A 25,872-nucleotide genomic window follows, 5' to 3' on the forward strand; every position below is an offset into this window, starting at 1 on the left:
ATGATGATCTGAACAGAGGTTGATCCAATGACGACGTGGCTGAGGGCCTCCCATTCCCCCAGAGCATTTAGATAGTGAAAGGACAGAGGAGACGACAAGAAAGCCTCCCCTCTCCTGTAGAGGCTGCATTTGGTTTCTTTACAAAAAGTCAGGAGCTGGACGCAGGTACTTGTCGACTGGATCTTTGTCTCCTTTATTCAGAGTGTCACCTTTGTGACAGTGTCAGCTTCACACCTGGGTTTGGCACCTGGGGTTATGTACTTGCTACTCTAACCTTGTTCCAGCCAGTCAGCCACCTCCAGTCTTCCAGAAGCCAAGAGCACCCCTTTCCCCACAGGCTCTTAAAATGCACTTCACCCCACCCGCAAGCCGTGCCTCTCCCTGCACATCCCTCTTTCTCCCAGTACGGCGCATACAAGCCACCACGAGAAGCTTCCTAACATCTGAGGTTTGTTTCTTGTGGCATCACAAAGATATCCAAGAGAAGTCTCCGTGCACAACAGGGCAATTCATTTCCTGAAGCATTTCAGAGTGCCACAGTCATGCCTTTCCAGAACGCTGATGTGTTTGTGGGTTCACCACGTATGTGTTTAAACTCTTCATGGCTATAATTGCCGTACCACCAACTCTGGACTGAGCAGAACTACACATTCTAATTGTGCATATCCCCACCAGCAACAAAGCAAGAGGGTTATTTTATTTTATTTTTATTTTGACAGTTTGTCGCGAGAGCAGAGGTAGACAACCTGTGGCTCTCCAGATGTTGCTGAACTATCCCCAGCTGCTGATGGGAGTTGTAGTTCAGCAGCACCTGGAGAGCCACAGGCGGCCTCCTTCTGCTCTAGAGAGTGTCCAGGGCCGGCCAACCACCGAGGGTCCCGGGGTTCATGAGACAGACTGAGTCAGAAACCTTTCCCACCTCAGCTTGTGGGGACAATGCTGCACTGAAGTACTTGTCAGTGCAGACAAGCAGGACTCCTTGGAGGCTGCTGCCCTGAGGACACCACACCCACCCCACATCCTCCCGCCTGTCCACGTCAGGTGCGCAGCCTTCAGTCTGAGGTGGCTTAACATGGAAGCACACAAGGGCAGAGAACAGTTACATATCAACAATGCAAAGACAGATAAAGAGCCCTATTCTGTTGGTTCTGAAAAATACCCAACTGCAGATCTCAACCAGGTCCTCCACAACTCAAGTGGAAAGCCACATTCTCCGAATGGATGGAGCCACCTCATCAATCCCACTGTCCTGCCGGCTGATGACAGAGCAGCAGGAACCAGAGAGCCTTGTGTCCGGTGACTGTGCAGAAGCTTCACCCTGCTAACGGAGCCAAGAGGCACCTCTTTAACGCGGCGATTCTCTTGACTGAGCAGGGGGAGGGGAACCAGCCCTCTCCAGCCCCAGCACAACATCCCTCCAGTGGCTGTTGTTGGGTCTCTCTTCGGTTTGTTTTTTTAAGACTGTGAGCCCTTTGGGGAGAGGGAGCCATTTTGTTTTATTCTATTATTGCTTTGGGAACTTTTGTTGAAAAGCGGAATATAAATATCTGTCATGTTCACCACAGGCATACGCCTCAGGAGTATGACGGGCCGATGCAACAGCACAAAGAGGAACACCCACATCCCACAGACAGGCCCACTCACAACCAGGAGGCCAAGACTGCCTGCAGTTTCCTGCCCAGCGCAGAGCTGGGGGCCAGCTCCGGGCTGCTGCTCTGTCGTGGGGGGCAGCCCTCAGAAGGCAGACCCTGCTCTCAAGGGAACTCCTTTCCCAGCCCATTCCCAGGTCTGTGGGGGCCCCCAGTGAAGCTGCACCTCGTGGGGCATGCTTGTGGCAACACACCCTTCTGAGCACTTACCAGATGGGCCCTGCAGGCCAGGTGGTCCCTGGGGGCCAGGAGGTCCAGGGGGGCCGGGGGGCCCCATCACTGTGGTACCGGGAATGCCAGGAATCCCTGGGATCCCTGGGGGTCCTTGAGGTCCAGGGGGGCCAGGGGGGCCTGGTGGTCCGGGTGGCCCTGGGGGCCCGCTGGGTCCTGGAGGGCCCACTTTTTTGCCTGAGGAAACAAACAGGGGAATCCATGATTATGTTTACCTCTTGACTCAGGAAGGCAAAGAGCCCACCCAGCAGCTCCTGATTCTCCCACCCACAAGCAGTTGGAATTTTATTTTATTTTATTTTTTTATTAATTACTATTGTTTACATAGTCAGACAGGTGTTATAATTATAATTAATTATTCAATTTCTATACCACCCTTCCAAAAATGGCTCAGGGCGGTTTACACAGAGAAATAACCAATAAATAAGATGGACCCCTGTCCCCAAAGGGCTCACATTCTAAAAAGAAACATAAGACACACACCAGCAATAGTCACTGGAGGGGTCCTGTGCTGGGGGTGGAGAGGACCAGTTACTCTCCCCCTGCTCAATAAAGAGAATCACCACGTTAAAAAGGTGCCTCTTTGCACAGTTAGCAGGAATTGAGACTGGGACTAATTCAAGAGTTCTCCAAAGACCTCAAGATGCAGATGAATCGGTAAGAAGAGAACCCTTACTGGACCACGCTGGAGAGTAAATACACCGTGCCACCTAGAGATGGATATATCAGGCAGTACTTAAATAGGATGGACAAATAAATAAATAAATAATATAAATGTGCACAGACTTTGGTTTCACTGGGTCCCTTGGCTGAGAAGCTGGTGGCCACATGGGCCAGCCGTTCCTGGGGGAGGCAGACTCTTCACTTGAAGGCCCTGGGAGGACACAGCCTTGCTGGGCCGTGAGGAACAAGCCTTGCTGGAAGGAGGCGAGGCCAGGCAAAGCACCCATGCATGTGGAAGAGGGCGGCAGCCCCCATCCAAAAACTTCATCGAGGAGAGACCATATTACTCCTGTATTGAAGGAGTTACACTGGCTGCTGCTATGTTTCCGGGCAAAATACAAGGTGTTAGTTATAACCTATAAAGCCCTAAACAGCTCGGGCCCTGGGTATTTAAGAGAACAACCCCACCACCCACGGAGATCATCGGGTGAGGTCTGTCTGCTTTCGCCACCGGCTCGTCTGGTGGCTACTCAGGGACGGGCCTTCTCCGTTGCTGCCCCAAGGCTTTAGAGTGCACTCCCTAGTGAAATAAGAGCCTCCCCATCTCTGACAACTTTTAAAAAGTCTTTAAAGATGCATCTGTTTACCCAGGCTTTTAACTGATATTGTTTTGATTGTTTTAATGTTGCTTTTAGAATATTGTTTTAAAATTTTAAATTGTTGTGTTTTAAATTTCTTGTTTTTGTTTTTAACAAATGTTCTACTTTTGTTTTTATCTTGTTGCAAACCACCCCGAGACGTAAGTTTTGGGCAGTATAAAAATATATTAAACAAACAAACAAACAAACATGTTCCAATGCCATGCTGGTGCTTTTCTGTCTGTGTGGTAAGAGGATGGACAAACGCACACTCACCGCCTTTTTTCTTTTTAGTTGGACTTGTGCCTATAAGGAGAAATGGGAGATATTTTAGCAGCTTGAAATTAAGCCTGACATTTATAAACCCCAAAGAGACTGACAGCAGTTTTCACAGGCTAAAGCCTCAGAAGAGAAGGGACCCTCCCCTCCCCCAAGGGCAATTATGGAATCCTAGAAAGATCTGGAAAATGTTGTATACAATTCAACTCATTTGTTTAGAACCAATGATAATTGAAAACCTATGGGAAAATCCATACAAAGGCCACTATTCAGTAACCAGAGAGGCGAACCTTTTTAAATTAAATTTCTGAGTGGAAACCATGCTACCATACCTGCTTTTCAATATGACCATATCTGCCTGCTTGATTCCTTTAAAACATAACTGTTAAAATATTTGCCATTAAAAAGTCACAGTTTGAAAGAGGACTGCTGATAAGAGACTGGACAAGTATCTTGTGGTCTGAAATACAGAATGCAGGAATGTCAAAGCCTTCCCTGTATCGGAGCTCTTTAATCAGTCCAAGGGACACTTTACAGATTCAGAAGAGCAGACTCTGCCAGGTTGATCCAAGGACAAGGAGTACGTGAAAGATGGAGAGGTCAGCTGGGACACCGCTCAACTGGCTCCGCCTAAACAGGTGCCGATTACAGCTGCTGCTGTTCTAGACATCTTTGTAATTGAAAACAACAACCCCCCAGAGTTGGCCCAACAAGGAACCCTGCATCACTTCCGCATTATACATTTACTGGCAGGTGGGTGATGGAGCACCCTTTGAAAGGAGTTTCCTTCTGAGGATGCCAGAGCAACGTTTTTACTCCTTCAGTGAAATGGCTTTCATAAAAGGGCGAAGTTTTCATGGGTGGGGGAGCAGGCAAGAAGTAGAGCGGCCTTGGGCCCAACGTGTGTGTGTGTGTGTGTGTGTCCTTCATGTGTACCTGCAGGAGAGAAGCTAGAGCACATCAGACAGCTGGGCACACTTGAAATCTTTTCAAATGTTTAAGCGGTTTCCTTCCAATTTACTTCAACTCATCACAACAGAAAAGCCACTTACAACCCACACGTGCAGCATATGGGAGCCCCACTGCAGTTTAGCGAAAGGGGACGGACGCGACAAGGAAGCAACCGCCTTTCCCACGGCCGGCAAATCCACAGGCTTCATTTCTCAGACATACGTTCCGAGGAGCCCATCGTCATCGGCCCAATGGCGGCCTGTCTTAACCTGGGGCTCCCCCAGGGCCACCTTTGCACTTCGCAGGGTGGAAAGAACTGGGAAATGTTTTTCTCATTTTGCGAAAGGGGTCAAAAGGTCTCTCCAGTGCTGGGTAATTCAAGCCACCTTCTCTGGAAGGCCGTGTCAAACCCTTCACAAAACGCTCCGCTAAAAGCTCGGTTTACTGCAGTCCACTTTGCCAAGGGGAAACCAGAGCTGGCGCTCAGCAGGCCTGGGGGTGCCAGCCTCCTTTCAGGACGGAAAATGGGAAACATCCTCCCCCCTCCCTTCCAGGGCTGGATTTGGCTCCCTGCTCTTGAAAGAGGAGCAGGGATTTCCTCCGACAGAAACCCCTCAGATACATCCCTAGAGGCGCCACAGGACCACAGCCCGGCCCAGGGGGGCCTGAGCAATCCAGGTGGGCTGTTGATGCATCTGGCCAGGAAAGGCCTCCTGCTCTGGATGGATGGAACTGCACATCCCTCCAAAGGGCCAGATTTGCATTTGGGGGCAGAGTTAGATCCAGTCTTCTGGGATGAAAGCCAGCGTGAGGGAGTGGCTAGAGCACTGGACAATGACTAGTGAGCCCTGGGTTCAAATCCTTAGTGCCAATCCCTGCTCTGCCACGAAGCTAGCTGAGTGACTTTGGGGCAGTCATCATCTCTCAGCCTAACCTACCTCACAGGGTTGTTGGAAGGATAACTGGAATGCACTGCTTCTGAACACTCAATGTTTAGTTGTCATGCCTTTGATAGACTCATTGCCACTTTGATTACCACACAGGTCATTAATTCCACAAACTCATTAGGCTTGCAGAATGTATTTGTCTACACTGAGCTTGCCGCTGTCAGTTTCATTGGATGACATGAAGGCCTAGCACTGGGCCAGTTCCGAGTGCCCGACTGGTGCCTGGGGCATCATTCAAGCCAGCCCAGTCCGGAGGGTGGGTGTGATGGGTGAGGAATGGCCAGGCACTCTCCACAGCCGTCAGAATGTTAAAAGACTGCAGGGATTCTGGGACAAAACTGATTATCCAGACCCATTTCAAAGTGGCTTCTGGCCAAGTTTGGAACCAAAACTGCCTTGGCGAGCCCCGCCAGGAGAGAAGCGGGAGGAAAGGGACCCCGTTAGTTCGCCCCCAACTCTCGGGGCTTTCGTGACCCTCCACAATGGTAGAAGCACCATGGCAAGCGATTCTGTGGGGTCTCAGCCAAGTTGGGTGCCAGGAGACGGCCACCAACCGTTCCAGCCATCCTTCCCGGTACAAACAAGCCTTTAGAAGCCTTGTCTTCTAAACAGCCACGGAAGCATCTGCAGCTGCCAGGGCTGCTGCCTCCTGAGAACAAGCGCGGGAGCGCGCATGGATGGCTCCCAGCCCTGCCCAGCGGCTTGCCAGGTGCCTCTGGGTCATTCCAGCGGGGCTCAGAACCACGTGGCTGGGTGAGGCAGTCCTGGTGTCCCACAGCTGGCTCAAGGGTCTCCTACATTCTGCACCAGCAGAAGTTTTCAGACCCTAACCCTATTTATTCAAGATAGTCACACCTGGCCCCTCCAGGACACCACTGCTGCTTACTGTTAGATTAAAGATTCACAACATTAATAAAAGAGATACAATATAAAGCCCCCCCCAAATCATACAAGTTAAAAGACCAAGCTAAAATCACATTAAAAGTTATAATTTTTAATTTGAAACTTTTAAAATTTGTAAGTAAAAAGCTAAAAACTAAGAACTAAATAACCTAATAGATATAAACAGCAGATAAAACATTAAAAAAAAAAAAAGAATTGCCTTCAATTGTTTTTTAAAACACTGAGGGAGGGAGCTCTTCGGGGAGGGTGTTCCAAAGCGGAGGGGGCCACAAGCAAAGAGGCCCTGTCTCTAGTCCCTGCCAACCCCTCTGCTACCAGTGAGGCCATGAACAGGTCCTGAGATGCTGACCGGAGGACCCTGGCAGGTTCATATGGGGGAATGCGGTCTGACAGATGCCCCGTCTAGCCTGGAAGCAGACCGGTGACCAATGAAGCTGCCGTGGGATGTGGGTGACACTCATGAAGCGACTTACACCCACGGGCATCCTTGCAGCAGCATTCTGGGCCCAGCTGAAGCCTCCAAACCGCCTTCAAGGGCAGCCCCACGTAGAGCACGTTGCAGTAATCCAATCTGAATGTCACCAGAGCATGAGTGACTGAGGCCATGTCTGACTTCTCCAAGTATGGTCGTAACTGGCGTACCAGCCGTCAAGGGCAGCCCAAGGTACAGCATGTGGCAGCAGCCCAGTCTGGAGTAAACCAGTGTGAGAGCCTCTTGGAGGAGCATCATCCTGCCCCGGAAGAGAGTGCTTGAGTTGTATCCAGCCAGGTCTTTAGTGGTGGTGGGGTGGGGGAGGAGAGCAACGGCCATCCTGTCTCCTGCTCCACAGGATGGGCAGCTAACCCCAACTCAGCCAGCGGCACCAGACTAGACAGATTTCAAAGCTCCCCCACCCCTTACAAGGCAGCTCCAATCTAGGATTCTTCTTCACTATGGCCTGGCCTTGTATTCAGCCAGATCTTCCACTCTGGAATCCTGGAGGACAAAACGCAACCCTCACTTTCAGGCCATGAGCTCCAACCTCGGCAGAGGAAGAGGTTCCTCAAGTGGCTCAAGCACATACAGGGCTTAAGAAGTGCTTTGTTGCCTCCCAGCCAAGGAGCCCCCCCAGCAGCAGGAGAACTGCCTTCATGCGGATCAAAGCTGGCAAGATGGGTCTGCTGCCTGCAGGGCGGGGTCTTCGTTCAATCTTTGGCCCCAAACTTCTCCCCTCCCAGCTGGCCCCCCAAAGAGAGTGTTTAGTGAATTCCCAAGAGGCCCCCCCCGCCCCACCGAGGAAAGCAAAATGGCCCACCCCATTTTGAACAGGGTCAAATGCTCAGCCCCTGACTGTGAGGACAGCAGCAGCGCAGGCACAAAGAGGCAAGAAGTCTGTTACACCTCGTCTTCCGGATATGACTGGAAGTCACGGGCGTGTGCAGGTGTGTTGGCGACTTCCGGTCATATCTGGAAGACGAGGGCAACGGGGTGGCAGGGAGGTGCGCTGCCGCCCCCCCGATGGGCATTGAGAAACACGGACGCTGGCGGGGAAAAGCGGCGGGAGGGCGAAGTGCACCCTCCCCCGCTCTCCAAGGGAGACCCCGGCCACCTTCAAACCGGCAGAATCGCCGGTTCTCTGCACATCCCTCTTGCCGGCATTATACGGTGCAAAGCGAGGAACGTAGGAAGCTGCCTTGCGCTGAGCCAGGCCCATCATGGTCCATCACGGAGCTCAGGGCTGTCTGCACGGCTTGGCAGCAGCTTCAGGCACGAGTCTCGAGCTGGAGACGCTGCCGGGGCCTGAACGGGGGGCCTCCTCCTCCTCCCCCCGCCGCACACGCGATGCAGGGGCTCTCGTGTCGGGGTTGGGAGTCCCAGGAGGAGAGCCAGGAGGGGGGGCCTGGGGCTGGGGGGGCCGCAGCCGGGGGGTCAGGCACAGGGCAGGCAGCTGCAGCCCAGCAGCAGTTCCCAGCATGCGCTGGAGAAGGAGGCGGCGGTGGCAGCATCGTCCACGCTCCCTTCGAGACTTCCTGCTTTTCGCATTTGCAAACCATGCAGTATGGAGCCAGCTGGAGCGGGCCGCTGCCGAGAGCCAGGGAGTCCAGCCGGCTGGCGGCGAGGAAGAAGCCCGAGGGCCCAAATCCACGTGGAATCTGATCCCGGCATCCCGGTCCCTCCCGGCCTTCCAAGTCAGGAGGGCTGATTTCATGTTCTATCTCTCACACCATTAGAATTACAAACAGAGTGAAAGTACAAATAGCTGTGGTGAGCCCAACACATCTGAAGTGCATGGAACCAATTACCTTCAAAGACACGCAGAAGGAATGAGAACCGCGCGCCCCGTCCGTGTGTGCCGTCTCCCTGACAAGGCGTGCAGCTGCTCCCTCCAAGCAGGGCCAAGAGACACTCACAGCCTGCACAATGCGCCCCCCCCCAACCCCACACCCCCCCTCCAGTGGTAGCAGCCCCAGAAGCAGTTCCCGAGCCTCTTGCCTCCAGCAGGAGATGGCCAGCTGGGGGCTGCTCCTTCCTCTCTTGTGCCCTTGGACTGGTTCCTGATGCAACCATCAGCTGCTTTGCCAAGCCAGCCGGGGGGGGGGGAGAGGGGGGATCTGCCCTCTTGAGAAGGGGGCCACTGACCTCCACAGGCTCTCATGCCGGGTGTGGGGGGGGGCCAGCAACCAAGTGCCCCCCCTCTGCCAGAGCAGCTCTTCTCTCCGCTGGGCCTTTCCGGCACATGCCCTGCTTGCCTTCCCACAACGGCCAGGGCAATGACGCAGCCACAACAGCAGCTTAGAGTGCCACAGACGGGACCAATGCCTAGCCATGCTGCAGAGGCAACCCAGCACACTGAATAACGAATGCTGGATCAAGCAGAGCTGCACTCAACTTGGCCCACCAAGAACATCCTGGAGCAGCAAACGGTTTCAGGGGACACAGAATGGTTTTTAAAAGACTCAGGCCAACATTCCCTCCCCCTCCTCTTCCCAGAGGTCACTGTCAGAGCCTCTGCCCGCAATCATGACGTCAGACTTTATGAAGCACAGGAGCTCCCTGGGATCTCACTGGACCTCAGCCTGAAGCGAGTGGGTACAGAACGGCCCATCTCCTGGGCTCACTTGGCACTTCCCAAAGATGCCGCTCGGGGCCACAGACAGCCTGCAGAAGAACGGCAGGGAGCTGGCGCAAAGTGAGAAGGAGCTCAGAAATGCTTCTCTGCCAGTGCTTGTGTGCTGGACTTCACCCTGGTTGAAACGGTGCCTCGGCTTTCTCCTTTGTCGGTTCGTTCTGACATTGGCTCCTTCTCTGCCGTTTGCCAGCAGTTGAACTCTTGCATGCCAGATGAGAGCGTTCATAGCAACGTTTTGTCTGCTGAGCAGTAAACAGCTGACAGGACACAAACAGGGCTTGTTGTCAATGGAGCTTGGAGGTGAGGGGAAAGGAGGACTCAGCGGCACCAATGGCAAAAGAAGCCAGGAGAGGCGAGGTATTTGCCTCTCCCAGTGAAAAACTGAAGGAAGAAGCAGCCGCGAGAGACCTTTATGAACGAGCACCATGATTCCATTTGCAGGCAATGCAGACACACGCTTGTTAACAGTCCAATTCCAAGGCAATTAAGTGAGACGAAGGATCCCTGTCCCGTAGAAAACATGCTTGCGTTATGCAAGATAGCACCTGTGGCACAGAAGGCTGGAGAAGACGCAAGTCAGACAGTTCCTCCAACTTCAGAGAACAGGTTCTCGCCTCCAGCTCACACAGACCTCGGCTCTGCTGGAAACATTCCCAGGCGGGTGGGGGGGGGGAGAACAGCTGGTGATGCAAGGCAAATATTATCTCTGGCACCTTTTCACGTGCCAAGCGGAGCAGTTCGCCTTGCTTTGCTAATTGCACTTTCTGCCTGCTACAGCTATCAAGATGTACTATGTAAACTTTCAAAGCCCGTAAGCACTCCTAGGCACCTCTTCGAAAATGTGAGGAGCAATGCTGCTTACTAGAGTGAAGAAGTCTCTGCTTCACTCCCCATCCAGACTGACAGCAGTCGGGCCTTCCGCCTCTCTCCCCTGCCTGTGGAAATGCCAGAGCGAAAGCCCGAAGGCAGCAGCTCCCAACCTGGGGGCCTCCAGATGTCGCTGAACGACAACTCCCGTCAGCACCAGCTGCAATCTATTGTGTGTGTGGGGGGTGATGGGAGTTGTAGGTCAGCAACATCTGGAGGTCTCCCCCCAGCTTGGGAAGCGCTGCTCTGAGGGTCCGACTCGGTCTCTTACAGAGAGGTCCCCACCCCACAGCTACAACCAATGTGGCCTCCCGATATCTGCCCTTCCTCCCAATTTCATGCTGGGAGTCTAAAAGGTCTTCAGAGGGCCAGGATGGGGGTAGGAAAGACTTCGAAAAGAATTGAGTCGTGCTAGCACTCTCCCAACTGGCCCCGAGGAGGGGAGGGGCACAGAAAGCTCAAGTGGGGCTGCCCCACCACACAGTTGTGCCAAAATATGCACAGCTCCCCATCCAGCACCGACAGAAGCTTCTGCTGCTCTCAGGCTGGGGCCAAGGCAGGGCTGTCGTGGGGCTGGCCTCAGACCCAGCCCTTCTCTGGGACCCAGCCCCCAGGCACCCCCACCCCCAGCAGCCACACTCCTGCGCCACTGCCAGGCGGCCCCCAGAAACCAGCCAGCAGGCAGCCGGCTCCTCCGCACGGCCCTCCTGGCTCCGTCTGCAGCTCACGGGCGGCTCTGCTCGCCCTGGGGGGCTGAAGCCCACCCCCCCCCCGAGTCCACCCCAGCCAGGACATGCATGGCGGGCGGCTGGCCGGCTTGCCTTCCCACGCAGCATCCCCCTGGCCCGGCAAGGGCGCCTCCCCCCAAAAGCCTGGAAGGGAGGAGCCAATCCGGCCGCCGGCAGGCAAGGAGAGCGAGAGAGAGAGAGAGCGAGCAAGCGAGCAAGCCAAGCATCAGCCGGGCAGGCTGCCTCCCTCTCCCTTCCCTATGCCCCCCAAGGGCACTGAGGCTGCTCCCTCCCTCCCGCCCGCCCGCCCCAGACACTCCAGGGGCACCAGCAAGCCTGGCAGAGTTTCCAGCAGCAGCAGCAGGAGGAGGAGTTTTGTGCTGTCCTCCTTTGCGCTACTCAGTGCACCTTACAGGGACCACCCATAAGGGGGCTCAGAGCAACTCCTTCTCAGCTCCTGCCCACAAAGTCTGCCTTGGTGGTATTTAGGGCAGTGGGGAGGCTCTGGGGGGTGGTTTGGGGAAGATGGTGGTAGGGAGAGCCCTACCACCATCCTTCTCAAATCCCCTCCCCGCCGCAGAAAGAGCTGACTGGCAGGCAAGATTGCACCAGGTGAAGCTTCACCTTGGTGCAGAGGAAGGGGAAGAGAGAGTGAGTGGACAGCTGCATCTGTTGGATTTCTGCTTGTCAGGCTGGCAGCAACTTACTGTTTCTTTGAGCCAACAAAATGGTTGGAAGTCAGACCATTGATCTATCCCGCTCAGTACTGTCTGCACTGACCGTCAGGCTCTCTCCAAGGTTCTAGGCAGGGCAGGGCAGGGGAGGGCCTTCCCCAGCCGACCCTGGAGATGCCTCTTGTTGTTGTAGTTCCTTGCCTGGCTCTATGCCTCTTTGCAATGAGACTTCAGCGTCAGTGTGCAGGGAACAACCACAGAAGGTTCAAGCTCTGTAGGATTAGGAAACCATCCTTGACTTCTTGTCACTGCTACCTAAGTGGGCGGTGTGGCCATGGGGGTGTGGCTGTCGGCTGGGTGTGGCTATGGGGGCTGCCAGGGAGAGTGCCTGAACTTCTGAATTTGGGATACATCACTGGGCAAAGGCCACTGGACCATGCCAGGCCAAGCCAAGAGTCCGGGCTTAGCAGCCCCCTCCCCATCTCCAGGCCCCCACTTGAAGGGAGAAGGAAAAGGAGAGGAGAGCTAGTCTGGTGGCAGCAAGCATGACTTGTCCCCTTAGCTAAGCAGGGTCCACCCTGGCTGCATATGAAAGGGAGACTAGGAGTGTGAGCACCGTAAGATATTCCCCTTAGTAGGGGATGGAGCTGCCACTCTGGGAAGAGCAAAAGGCCCCAAGTTCCCTCCTTGGCAGCATCAAGATAGGGCAAGATTTATTTTTTTTAATAGGACAAGCTTTTTTTATTGAACCAAGAAACTACCAAAGCATACAGTACATTGCCAAAGCACAATTATATACAAAGTGGTTGTTTGTACATGATCTATCTACAAAGATTTACAAGATGGGGCTGAGAGAGATTCCTGCCTGCAACCTTGGAGAAGCCGCGGCCAGTCTGTGAAGACAAGACTGAGCTAGATAGACCAAGGGTCTGCCTCAGTAGATGGCAGCTTCCCACGTACCTTGTGGTGAGGCTACCAGTTCCGCATGGCCAGCAGCTGTTTGCTTGTCTATTTAATGTTAGGTTTCTATGCTGCCTTTTGTTACAATCATCTCAAGGTGGAGGCCGTTCCCTCCTTTCCCCCTTGTTACTTATCCAGGACTGGGGGCTGAGACTGGTGGGATGTTCTCCCCCTCTTCGGAGAAGCAGCACACATGCCTGGTGCCAGAGACGATTGCTCCTTTTCTGCCTTGCTTTCTCACAAACTTCCCGGGATCAGCCCAAAGGGCTCCTTTTAGCCAAAGAACTGGCACAGGTGAGGGGGACCAACTGGCAGCTGTCCATAAACAGGATTTGGATCCTGGCCTCCTGACACCACCCAAGAAAAAGAGGCCCAGACTAAGGGGGCCGCCCCCGCCCCTCCAGGCCTCTTCCAACAGAAGGCAAAGCCATCTCTCCCTTCAAAGCGCTGGCCAGACAGAGAGCACAGAGAGCATGGCGGCGGGGGGGGGGGATTCTCTCGCCAGCCAAGAGTATTTTGTACTGAGAGGAGGGGGCAAGCCCTTGCTGCTGCTGCCGCTCCTGCCACCAGCACCACCTTCAGAGTCAGAAGGCAGAGGCTGGGGGGAATCCTACCCTCCCTTCGATTCAGAAGAGCAGCTGAATGATGAACCACGTATCACCCCAAGGGCCCCCATTTCCTGTGGAGATGCAAATGCAAGTGATATGGCCGCAGGACCAGAGCCGGGATTTAAGCAAACCAAACACACTCCATTCATTTCGGCCTCCAGTGTGCGGTCACTGTGAGACGACAAGATCTGTGCACTCCGGCGTTGTCATGGGACACCCCCTCCATACTGCCTGAAGCTTCAGGGAGGATTTCGATATCATAGTAGCGTGCATGCACACATCCATTCTTGGTCCAGCTTTTTATAGCAGGATTTTCATCACTGTGTGCCTTGTTCAGTTGAGCATTGTGAGCTTCAAATGCAGACTTGGGAGGTGCTGAGGGAGAGGCTGGTAGAATGAGCAGTATTAATCCATCCAGTGGCTTCAGTGTGGTGCACAACAAATACTTTAATGCATTTCCATCTCCTCCAAACCTGTACAACATCTGTCTGTGGTCATCCACTGTATTCTGCGTTTCCAGAGTGGTCCTTGGTGACCACCAAATATGCCATCCCTTCACATCTAGGACAAGGTACTCAAAAACTGTTGCTTCCCCAAGACTCCCAAAGCATTCAGAGGAATGTGGATGGAAGAGGTGCTTTCTTTCCAAATAGGTGCATGAGGCCATCAGAACAAGACAGACAGTCAGCAGCTAGTTCTGCAGAAGCAGAACTCAGAAAGTGGTCTGGGGTTGCCCTCTGTGAGAGGGCAACAGGTCAGCAGTTTCCAGAAATGTGGACAATTAGAGGTTTTGTGGAAAAGACGTTCCAGAGGCATTCGGTCCTCTCAGACATGAACAGATCAACAGAAGTTTGGCATTAACACATTAAGAAATGACAACTAAAAGAGTGAGGAAAACCTCAGACACGCAACTAATTATGAAATTACTCAAATACTTGTCCAACACGGCCCAAACTTGTCAGGGGAAAAAAAAAATCACCTTGGCAAAAGATGACAATTGTGCAATTCCAAGAACTTAGTTTAGCTCAGGTTAGGGAGCGAGACCTCACTCCCAATCAGGCTTCTTCTAACGGAAAGCCAACTATAAAGCAGAACAACATGGCCACGCTTCTCGTGTATAAACCCCTCCAAGAAGAAAAGAGGCAGGGTCTCTGGGACTGCCTAATGAGCAGCAACACACAGTCCAGAGCAGGTTCTACTCCACAGTTTCAGTGCACCGAAAAGGCGGATGGGAAGTCCATGGCATGTGAAGGTTTCCCAGAAGCCCCTCAGATCATCTCTGCTCTGCTCTAGAAATGGGGGACGTGAGACCAAGAAGCAAATCAAGGATCCTGTGAATGAAGAGATCTTAATTGCATTGCATCAGCTGATTCAACTATGAATGATGAATAGCAATCAAGAAGGGGGGAAAGAAATTCTTCCACACACACAAATCTGGAATGAGGATGGCCACAACTTCAGGGGGTTATGCAGCTTCTGGGCAGGGATCAGAGCTGAAAGAAAGAGGCCCGTGTGCAAGTTAGCCGGCCTAGGAGGGAAGATATCAGCAAGAATCCTCCAAGGAGTCCAATACTGCCTCTGTGAGCCAATCCCAATCACCCCTCAGGCAATTGCATGATCGGATTTCTTGTATCCAAAGAATCGGCACAAGTGAGTGGGGGCCAAGGACGCCTGAGGCCCCCCCCAGACCTCTTAAGGGTCCCTGCTGAGGATCACCCTGCTTCCCACACCGGCTCCCAGGAGAGCCCTCCCTCTCCCTCCACGTCCCGAGAGGGCTCCAGTCCTGCGCCCTCAGCCCCTTCCCCACTCAGCCCAAGCTGGGGCCTGAACAAATGCAGGGGCATCGCCCACTCTTATCAGGCCTAGGGGACGTATTCCACACCTCATCTTTTGCCTGAAGGAAGCGTGAACATTGCACCGAGTCCTGTCTGCATTTCTCCAGAGGAGGAAGACCTGTGCGTCTCGGACTGATCTCTCTCTGCGCCCCCCGCAGCAGCAGCACTGCCTAGGCCCCAAGCATGACTGCAGAATACGAAGAAACACCTTCGCTCATGATCTGCAGCAGGCTGCAACTTGCAAGTATAACCCTTTATTTCTCTCAGCAGTTGCTCCACTTCTCTCCTCACCTGTGAGTAACAAATAAAATATGAAGCAAAAAGCTGCTGACAGAAGTATTAGTCATTTGAGCGATTGCAGCTGTATGTCAAGAGCCAGAAGTGGCCAGGACAGAATATGATGCAGAGCCTCCTTGTTCTCTCGGCCTGACTTCCCAGCTCAGGCGTGTGGGCTAGAACTCGCTGGTGATGGTTTGCTCCCATCGGAGAGACAGCTGCACCTCTGAAGGGCAGCCTCAGACACTGGCTCCCCAGGAAAAATGGGGGGAGGGGAGTGGCGGGGGGGAGAGGGTGCCCCTAACAACCTTGGCTCGGGGCGGAAGTCTCTGAAAAAATGACTCTCTGTGTGTGTGCGCGTGGGCGGGCGGGTGGGCGGGGGGATGGCACCCAAAGGGAGAGAGAGACACTCCTGCCGCTTACTCGGAAGGCCAGGCCAGAGCCAGACCAGCTGGGCCCCACAGGATCCACTTCCGTGGCAGAATCCGCCTCAAGCTGTGGCGTGCAATCAACATTGCAGTAGAACGTGACAGGAAGACGTTCTGTTTTGTAGAAGATGCCCAGGTGTATTCTGAATGTTTGCCAACTATCATTCAGTTACGAACCAGGAGTCTTAAAATAATACCACGCGACTTTAACTTATATAGACAAGCCTATAGTCTTCTCTGCTGGATAAGTGCAATTAAACTGAAATCCGTCTCTGCGGATGACAAAACACCTAAAGCAAGACTCAAAGAAAACAGCAAGGTGTTGACACTCCACTGAGGTTGCAAAAGCAGCTGCTTGAAGCAAGAACACCAGACCAGGAGTCAGCAGAGGCCGGTACGGAGCCAGCAAAGACCCTCCCATCAGAAGCAACCCCCCTTCCTATCGTGCCTGCTGGTGGCCGGTCAGAGCCACACCAGGACGGAGCAGGAATCTTCCCCCCTTCATTTCTTTATTCTCTCCCCCCACCCCACCCCCCGCCCACGAAGACTGCCGCCGGTTCCCCCTGACCGTGACGCCATGGCCACCTCTGTCCCATTAAGCTTGGCTTCTCCATTAGCCTCATTTGTAGCCCAGTCTCCTCCTCAGTGACCTCCCTTATTACTCATTTATCAATCTATGTAGACCGCTTTGCAAACTATTGCTGAAAAGTGGTATATAAATACAGGTAGTGGGGGTTCTTTTCGTTCCAAAATGCTCTCTCTGTAGCTTCAGCTCTGCTGCAATGCACTCTGCACCAGACTCTGCCTGTAGAGTAGGGTGCACTTTGGGCACAGCAAGTCTATAAACTCCAGACCAGCTTTAAGATGAGCTAACCAGAGGCTCACTATTGACTAGTAACATACAGAGTTCCTCTTGTTAACAGTCTAGAAAGTCATTTCCCTTCAGATACAAAGTTCTTGTATAAGGAACTGCTGAGGAACGGAGGCCAACGCTCTTTCTGCATATGGGCGGGCAAAGCACGCATAGGCAGTCTGCTCTGACACCCAGACTGTTCCACCTCTAATGGGACTACTGCTTCACCCTTCCCCATCCCCCGGACAACTAGAGGCACCTCTTTAGTTCCCCCTGTGTTTTTAAACCTTCCGTTTCATTATTGTCAAACAGATTTATGTTTGTATTAACTTACATATCTTATAGTTTCATTTGAAACAACATATTGCTCCGTCACCACATGCCCTCCTTGAAAAATGTGCAACAAGAGACTAAACACAACTTTAAAAACTAAAGCGAAATTAGCTAAGCACACCCAAAGAACTTCACCTCCACACCACCTTGGCCCAAGTCACCAAAAACTAGGCTATTCCTACGTATGCTTACTCAGAAATAAACCATGACATTCAATGCAATTTATACCCAACTAACTGTGCATTAAGATTGAAGCCCAAGTAGCCTCAATATTTCTAGGAGGTTCTCAAACAAAGCTGCATCTGGTTATTCTATTCAGGGGAGAAGTTTGCAGATCTCCCTCTGGAGTGTTTGGTTCTAGTTTCTCCCACACTCTGAAGGTGCAAGAGCATTAATATGCCATCTACTGCCACCAGTGAGACTCACAGCAGACCTTCCAGATTAGAACTGAAAACGAACAATAGGTTTCCTTACAAAACAAACTGAAAATCCTTTTAAGATGTTTGTGATGGCATCATGGTGAAGATATAATTCCTGGGGTCACCTAAACTCCTTTTCTGCCACCAAAATGGGAACATCACCATTCCAAGGAGGTTTGGGAAAGCCGAGGGAATGCTCCCTTGGGGAGGGAGTGACACACCAGCAGGCCCTGTGCAATGGTGTGGTGTGGGAGACTTACTCCAAGTAGACACAGCTGTGATCAGGTGCCCTCCATCCCGGGAGCCCAAGCCAGGGAAACCTCCACTGGGTCAGCCGAATGGGCCTCTTCGTGGCAGTGCCCATCCTGGCCTGCCAGGATCCTCTCCCACACCACACCCAGCACACCTCCACGGGGAGGAGGGTCATCACCATGTGTGGCTCCAGGCAGTGGAGGGAGGGATAGGATGGGGATCCTTTGCCTCTGCCCAGCGCTTTCCAGTGGCGTAGAAGATCAGATGCACCCAATGGAGGGAGGGATGGAGGGAGGGAGGGAGGGAGGGAGGGAGGGGGGACTGGGTGGAACAGAGTCTCCAGCACAACCACAACAGGGAGCGAGCGATGCAGGGTGCCCACCAGAGGCAGCCCAGGGGAAAGCGTCTTCCAACCAGCATACATTTGTTAATACAACTGAGGATTGGAGCTATTTTTAGAGCTGCCCAGTTCAAGATGACTCATCTATCACCAACTGGGACAGATTTTCATATCACCAGTGCCTCAACACAGGTGTCTCTCTGTGGGCAGTGAACGGGGTTTGAGGATCTGAAGCTTAGTTAGCGACCCTAACCCAAGCGCCTCTGGGGGCTCCAGAATTTACACTGAGCTGGATCCGTGGGGCTGGGCTGGGGGCAGGGGAGAAACCCTCGCCTTGGTGGTGTCTTGAGCAGCCAGAGCCCTTGTCAGATTCCCTGTATGATGGAGGAGGAGGAGGAGGAGGAAGAAGAAGGCAGGCAGGCAGGCAGGCAGGCAGGCAGGGAGAGAGCTCTCTTGCACAGTGCTGTTTTTCCCCCTCCAGGGGTTTGGGTGGGAATCCAAAGAGCTCTGTTTGTTGCACAGCTGACAGACATCACCACAATTTTAGCATATGCAGACTAATATGTTTCAATCAAATATCCAGAGGCTTGTTGGCTGGAATTAGAGAGTTTTATTTTTACACACACCGCTGCTCCCTATTGCTTTTTCAAAATCAATGCCACACTGCTGAAGATTCCACAGTCTGAAGTGCAGGAGTACGCAGCTGTGTTTCTGTTTGCTTTTTTATTCCACTCAACAGAAAACATTCTGACATTTCAAGCTGAATCCGACTAAGATAAACAACAACATGTGCCATGAATTCCAGAACCAAACTATTTCCGAGTGGTCTTGCAGGAAGAGGGCGGCTGTTCTCTTAAGACTCGCTTGCCGTGTGCTGAGTGGGCTCTTCTCAAACACGCTGCCTGCCAGAGTGGCTGACTGGGGAAGAGGGTCCCAGGCAGGCAGGTGTCCCCGTCGACTCCACTTCTCCTCTCCCTCATTTAGTGGAAGGGTGCAGATAGCAGGCAGGCAGGCAGGCAGGCAGGCAGGCAGCTGCCACCTCTCAGCTTAGCCTAGCTCACAAGTGTAGCTCACCGTTGGGGCAGGAGGGCGGAGGGCAGTGGGTGCAGCACTGGGCTCCTTGGAGAGAAGGCAGGAGAGAAGTCTACGGAGCACACTGCCCCATGGCCCCCTGCCCCTCCGTCCAACCTGCGCTCAGGAGGTGCAAGGCTGCCCAGAGAACTCTCCACCGTCCCGTTTTCTCAGGAGGGAGGTCTGAAATGCCCAGGTCCCCATCCAAGACATTCATGAGTCTTCAGCATCTTTCGGAGCAGGCCTTCAACTCTGCTTGGGTGTTTGGAAATGAGCCTCTCACGGAGGAGCTCTCCTTCTTGCCCCATCATTCCACAGTTTGGTTTGGTTCAAAAGCAGCTCAGAAGCAAGACGCCTGGGCTTGGTTGGATGAGAACTGTGGCCATCATGGGCATCCGACCCATCTAGCTCAGTCCTGGCATCTTGCTCGCTTGTGCAAATCTTTTGAACCAAAACAAACAGTACCTATCGAATGGAACAAAACGCTTTGTACTCATCCCAAGTGTGATGGAAGAGCAGGCTGTGATCACTCTGATGGATTTCTCCTGCTTTTTAACACAGGCTGTTCTGAAAGAGGACCTGAGCTATTTTGGAAGGGCGGTATAGAAATTAAACACACACACACACACGAAGAGGAGGGAGCCTGCTAACCAAAGGCCAAGTGACCCAGCCTGGAATAACAGCAGTTTCTTGTGGCCTACACTGCAGCACCCCTTTCAGCTGCCCCATAATGGTGGGGCATGTCATGCCTTCAGATTTTCAACTCTAAATGGGGACCCCATCATACAGGACTGGGCACGCAAAATTCACCAGCTAGTTAACATGGAGATGATGAGTGCTGTTTAGGAAGTTATTGCCCAAATGCATTTTATAAGAAAAAGCAAATCCAGTTCTCTCTGGGGGCTCTCAATTTTCTGTCACCACCACACTGAAGCAGAGGCAAAAGACCTTAGAGCAGATCTACCCAAGCAATCGTTTCCTACAAAAATGTCTTTTGCACAGTTAACGGAACCAATTGCTCAATTTCTCTGCTAGCATCTGAATCAATTTTAAGAAACTTGATTTGCCACAGACAACTGGAATATATTTCAGTCATTAGTTCTGAAATGAACAAAGACTCCACAACACTGTAACCTTCGCAGAAAAGGTGTCAAGCCGATTGTTCTCAAGACTGAGTCCCTCTTCACAGGCATTCCCCATCCAGCGAATTCCAGATTAAAAAAACATTTAACAGAGCTTGGGGAACTGAAAGTCCTAGCTGCTTAAGATGTTAGTTCTCAGGAATCTGGCAACACTGAAACTGTTTCAGCTATGAAACGACAAAATATTTAAGGGCAAAGACCGGGGGTGGGGGGGGAAGAGTTACTACAGAGTGTGCTGAGAACACCAACTGCTGTGCACCAGCCTGTCAGGCATCGAGTCCCTCAGGCCAAGGAAGGACTCAGCCCAGCTGACCTTTCTGGAGCAGCACCAGCCTCCTGCCTGAGCCCAGGTGACGGCATCGACACGCACTCCAGGCGAGAGAGGAGCGCATTGCTCCCAAGCCTAGGGTCAACAACTGTGCTCTACCACAGGGCTGCAGCTGCTCCATGGGACAGTCTGAACTTTGACATTTTGCCTCCAATGATCCACTCCAGCGGTCCCTCTAATTTTTTTCATCTGTGTGCGGAATGAGTTTTGTTCTGAGCGGCAGTATCCAGGCCGTGTGTGCGCACACATGCATTCAGAGTGGGGCCTTCCTGATTCAACCTGAGTGGGATCTAAAATGAACTGAGCGGACATCCCAAAACTTTTGAGCTCACGCACATGTGCACGCCTTAGAGGGAACAGTGATCCACTCCCAGGGAGAATTTAGCAGCACGCAAAAATTCCCATGTCTGCAACGGCTTAAGACCAAACTGCAGAGCAGTTCTTGCACATCTGTGATTCACTCATCAGTGTGTCCAAGCTATGCTGATAGCTCCACATGGATGCAACAGATGCAGTATTGTCAGCAGGAAACGGTTTTTTATGCCAGTCTCTACAGAAGGCGGAGTCCTAGAGGAAGCAGGACCATTGTTCCAAAGCCCTGCCCTTCACCTCCCTTCCTTTGCCAAGGGAGGAGAGAGAAGCAGGAGGAGGAGGAGGAGGAGGAGGAGGAGTCCCCCCCACCCCCAGTGGATGCTCTGCTGTCTTCAAGGGTTTTGACCTGATACAGATTTTCTTCTCCACTGTGAGGCAGAGACCAGCACAGATGAAGAGGCATCTGCCAGAGACTTGCACACTGGATGAACTCTACAGCAGCAGCAGCAACATCCAGGACCAGGTACAATCTGCTTCACAAGATGGTGGAGATGGCGACTCGGAGGCCTCTTGTGATCAGTTTGCATTACACTTGCATCTGTTTCCACCTGGACTCAGAATTAAGGGATAGTCTAACCAAGAATCAGCCACTTAATGGCGCAGTGGGGAAATGACTTGACTAGCAAGCCAGAGGTTGCCGGTTTGAATCCCCAGTGGTATGTTTCCCAGACTATGGGAAAGGCCTATATCGGGCAGCAGTGCTCTAGGAAGGTGCTGAAAGGCATTATCTCAGACTGTGCGGGAGGAGGCCATGGTCAGCCTCTCCTGTATTCTCCCAAAGACAGCCACAGGGCTCTGTGGTTGCCAGGAGTCGACACCGACTTGACGGCACACTTTACCTTTATCTAACCAAGGTACCCTTCAAGATGCTGACATTCGAACTGTGGAAATAAAGATTGCTCTGAAGACATCCCTTCCGTGACCAACTTCTCTATCAAGCCTGGAAAACCATCTACTAAAATGGACACCCAAATGCAACGGACATCATGCAGACAAGGAAGGTAAGAGTCAATCTACACCTTTCCAGAGAAAGTAGGGTTCAGGATTCTACCGCTTTGGGCCATAATGCAGTTCTGAGAGAGACAAACAAGGGCAAAATGGCATCACACTCACCCTCTGACCCTTCACTGGTTTTGCTCCTTTTGTTTCGGCGGACCCGGCGGCTTCCTTCTCCAGCATGCAGCCTGTCTTCAGGGGAGAAGAAGTTCAACAAGGCCACCTGAAAACCAAGAGTGCCACAGTACATGAAACTGGCCGCCAAATCAAGCCACAGTCAATAAATGGACGTGTCTTTCCCATTCAATTTTGCTGTCTCTGGGGCTTCCACTTAGCCAGAAGAGGGACCTGAGCCGGACATGCCACAGAACATGTGGCTCTCTTTCAACCGTGTGCTAGTAGCACGGACAAGGAAGGGCTGGCAGCAGCTGTCTGCCTGCCTGGCTCCGAGCAGGAGCGACAAGTGAGTGGACACAGCAGCCTCTTCCTTCAGTCTCCCTCTAGGGCCAGGTCTCAGGGTGCTGGTCATTTCAAGGCTGCCTGTCACAGGAGTCAGAAATCCATTCGGGAAAACACACACCAGGCCGGGCAAGAGAGCAGCAGTGGAGATCAGGAACTCCACTCAGCTGGGCTGCCCCACTGAGGCCCACAAGCGTCTGGCTGAGAGTCTTCCAGATCCAAAGCGGACCTTTTGCAGCCTCCCAACAGAGCCCTGCAATGGATCTAACAGAGCAGCCCAGCTCTCTGGCACACCGTTTGCTTTGCAACCGCGAGGATTACGATTTCGTGTCGCATGGGCTATAAACTCATTATGCAGGTGCTGAAGCCAGTATAAGATTTCAAAAAGACTAGGATACCTCAACAGCAAGGAATGCACGATCCCCTTAGGGAGGTCACTCCACCCCAGATTTTACTTCTTATCCCCCACCTGCTTCCAGCTGCAATACCCCAGTGCATTTCAGATAAAAAGATATTGCCGTCCTCAAAGAGAAAGCCAACATTTGGACCAGGAAACAAGGCCCTGTGGAACAGACTCTGTCTTCCAGTTAACGGAATGGAATTCCTGCTCTGGGAGAGGGGGCCGGAGCCGAGGGCTGGAGCACCTGCTTGGCATGCAGAAGGTCCCAGGTTCTTCCCTGGCAGCTTCCCCAGGTGGGGCTGAGAGAGATTCCTGCCTGAGTCCTTGGAGAGCTGCTGCTGCCAGTCAGTGTGGACAACACTGAGCTAGTGGGACCAATGGTCTGACTCTGTAGGCAGCAGCTTCCTATGTTCCCCAGTCCAAACCCAGCAATGGGAGAATATCCACTGCACCCTGCAGCCCAGCAATGGCATCAAGGGCCATATTAAGACCCCCTCCTGAAGCTGCCTTCTTTGGGTCCCACTTGCTTGCTCATGGACTGCCACCTCTCCTCCTTGCTGAGCCACCATGGCGAGCTTTTTGGGAAGTGGCATAGGGAAGAGCCACGAGTCTGTTTCCAAAGACGGACTCCCCGAGGGAGAGAGGAGCCTCCTCCTGCCCTGCCCCACTGGGCCCCAGCCAAGGGGGCTCTTCTGCAACTATCCAACTGCCGAGACACCCCAGAAGCAGATCTGCCCAAGGACACTGGCAGAACCACCCACCTGGTACTCTCTGGTGTGTGTGTGTGGGGGGGGACATCCCCCCCCACAAACTCTGTTTGGGCACAGACTGAATGTTGCTTAGTTTACAGCTCCCCTGTAAGAAGCTGGACACCTGGGGCCAGGCAAAACCCAACATCTCTCTCTCTCACACACACACAGACACACACCCCAGCCTCCCAATGGTTCTTTTATCCCACTGCACATCAGACAGCGGCAGGGGGGCATGAAGGACGGGGGGATCAAGGCATGTCCCCTCCCAAGAAGGTGCTCTAGAATAGCCCCGAGTCCTAATATGGACCAGTCACCCAAACAGAAAGACAAATGAAATAACAGATTATATACAAATCCTCTTTACTGTGAGATCTTTTGCTACATTGCCTGGGCGTAGACAGCCGGGCATAGATGTTCAACATCCACATGAACTGCTGGGAGAGGTCATCTGGGGATCTGGCCTGCGTTGTCAGCAATATGCCGATGACACTCAGCTCCATCTCCCCTTCTCACCTGATCCTAGGGAGGCAGCGGATGTCCTGAATCGGGGCCTGTGGGCTGTGATGGGCTGGATGTGGGCTAGTAAATGGAGATTGAATCCAGACAAGAGGGAGGGAGGGAGGGAGGCGCTCTTTGCCAGTAGGACAGCCAAGCGGGATGAGGAGATCCTACCGGTTCTGGATGGGGTGGCACTCCCTTTGAAAGAGGCAGCGCGCAGCTTGCGGGTCCTGATGGACCCAGCTCCGCTTCTGGAAGGCTCCGGTCTGGCCACTGTTACCCACGCCCTAGTCACTCATGGCTGGATTACTGTAATGTGCTCTATGTGAGGCTGCCCTTGAAGAATATTCAGAAACTGCAGCTAGTGCAAAATGCGGCCACTAGGATTTTATCCAGAGCTGCCTGTTGGGATCATATCACACCCATTCTGAAAGAGCTACATTGGCTACCAATTTGTTTCCCGGTACAATTCAAGGTGCTGGTTTTGCTCTTTAAAGCCCTCAACGGTTTAGGCCCTGGATATTGGAAGGACCACCTGCTCCCAAGCGTTTCTGCCTGCTTGACAAGATCATCGGAGGGGGCTCCACGTGCCAATGGTGAGAGAGGCTCAGGTGTCGAGCAGGTGGGGCGGGGCCTTCTCAGTCATGGCCTCCAGGCTCTGGAATGCTCTCCCAGCCGGCATCCACTCCTCGGTCTCCTTGACAGTTTTTAGGGAAAAGGTAACGTTGTGGCTCTTCACCCAGGCTTTTAAATGAAAGTATTGTTTTTAATGCTGCTGCTTTGTGTTTTATGTATTATTGTTTTTAATGGGTTATTGATTTTTTAAAATAGAGATATTTTTATATTTAAATTATCTGGACTTTTGTGTTTTAATTATATTATAAACCGCTTTGAGATTTTAATGAAAAGCAGTATATAAATTGAACAATAAATATAAATAAATAAATAGATGGACAGAGTTGTGGCAAGGCGATTCTAGCACACCTGTGGTAAGAGTAACAGCCAAGCAGAACCAAATTATCCTAGGAATCAATCTAACTCCAGAAAACTCTGACAAGTCATAGGAACATAGGAAGCTGCCATATACTGAGTCAGACTATAGGTCCATCTCGCTCAGTATGGTCTAGGCAGACTGGCAGCAGCTTCTCCAAGGTTGCAGGCAGGCATCTCTCTCAGCCTTATCTTGGAGATGCTGCCAGGGAAGGAACTTGGAACCTTCTGCACGCAAGCAGGCAGGTACGCTTCCTAGAGCGGCCCCATTATCCCCTAAGGGGAGTATCTTCCAGTGCTCACACTTCTAGTCTCCCATTCAAATGCAAACCAGGGTAGACCCCTCTTAGCTAAGGGGACAAGTCATGCTTGCTAGCACAAGACCAGTTCTCCTCTCCACGCCACTGATTGCCTGTTTCAGCATAAATGTTCCTAAGAGAGACAGACAATAATTCGAATTCTGCATCCCAGTGGGACACAGACACAGTCAAGCGTGGTCGTTTCTGCTGGGCTCCTCCGGGGTCCTTCTGGAATCCACCCCCACGGGCTACCGCTGGTGTCTGAAGCACAATCCAGATAACCTCCTCCACAGCATGCCCTGACTTCAGATGAGTGAGCGTGCCTGCTGGCTGTGACAACTCTGTATCTATTCAGGACATCAGCAAAACATTGGGAAACGCCAGAGCCCATCACTGGGTGGATTAAGGCAATCTCTGCATAACAAAGCAAGCTCCAGAGCAAGCCCAGCAGAGGCGGAAACAGCCGCTGGTCCTGCCACAGCTCATCCCAGCAAAGGCGAAGAACAAAAGCCAGCCTGCAGAACAGCTCCCCGTCCTTGCAGCGACTTGCAGGCTCCTATCTGGAGAGGCCCATCAGCTGGGATGCCAGGAGAGGACGCAGCCCCAGGCCATGCAAACTGG

The 25,872-nt window shown here is 52.6% G+C and overlaps 1 protein-coding gene across 1 annotated transcript in view; it reads right to left on the reverse strand.

Moving 5' to 3' along the window:
- The window catches only part of EDA (ectodysplasin A), a 76,169-nt gene that overhangs the window by 6,801 nt on the left and 43,496 nt on the right, over positions 1-25,872 (reverse strand). The window contains exons 4-6 of the mRNA XM_053274072.1: positions 21,971-22,076; positions 3,458-3,487; positions 1,860-2,057 (exon numbers count right to left, since the gene is read on the reverse strand). Of these exons, the coding sequence (XP_053130047.1) occupies positions 1,860-2,057; positions 3,458-3,487; positions 21,971-22,076 (334 nt within the window). The remainder of the gene's footprint in view (positions 1-1,859; positions 2,058-3,457; positions 3,488-21,970; positions 22,077-25,872) is intronic.

This window comes from Hemicordylus capensis, chromosome 11, assembly GCF_027244095.1.
Source record: "Hemicordylus capensis ecotype Gifberg chromosome 11, rHemCap1.1.pri, whole genome shotgun sequence".
Lineage (NCBI taxonomy): Eukaryota > Metazoa > Chordata > Lepidosauria > Squamata > Cordylidae > Hemicordylus > Hemicordylus capensis.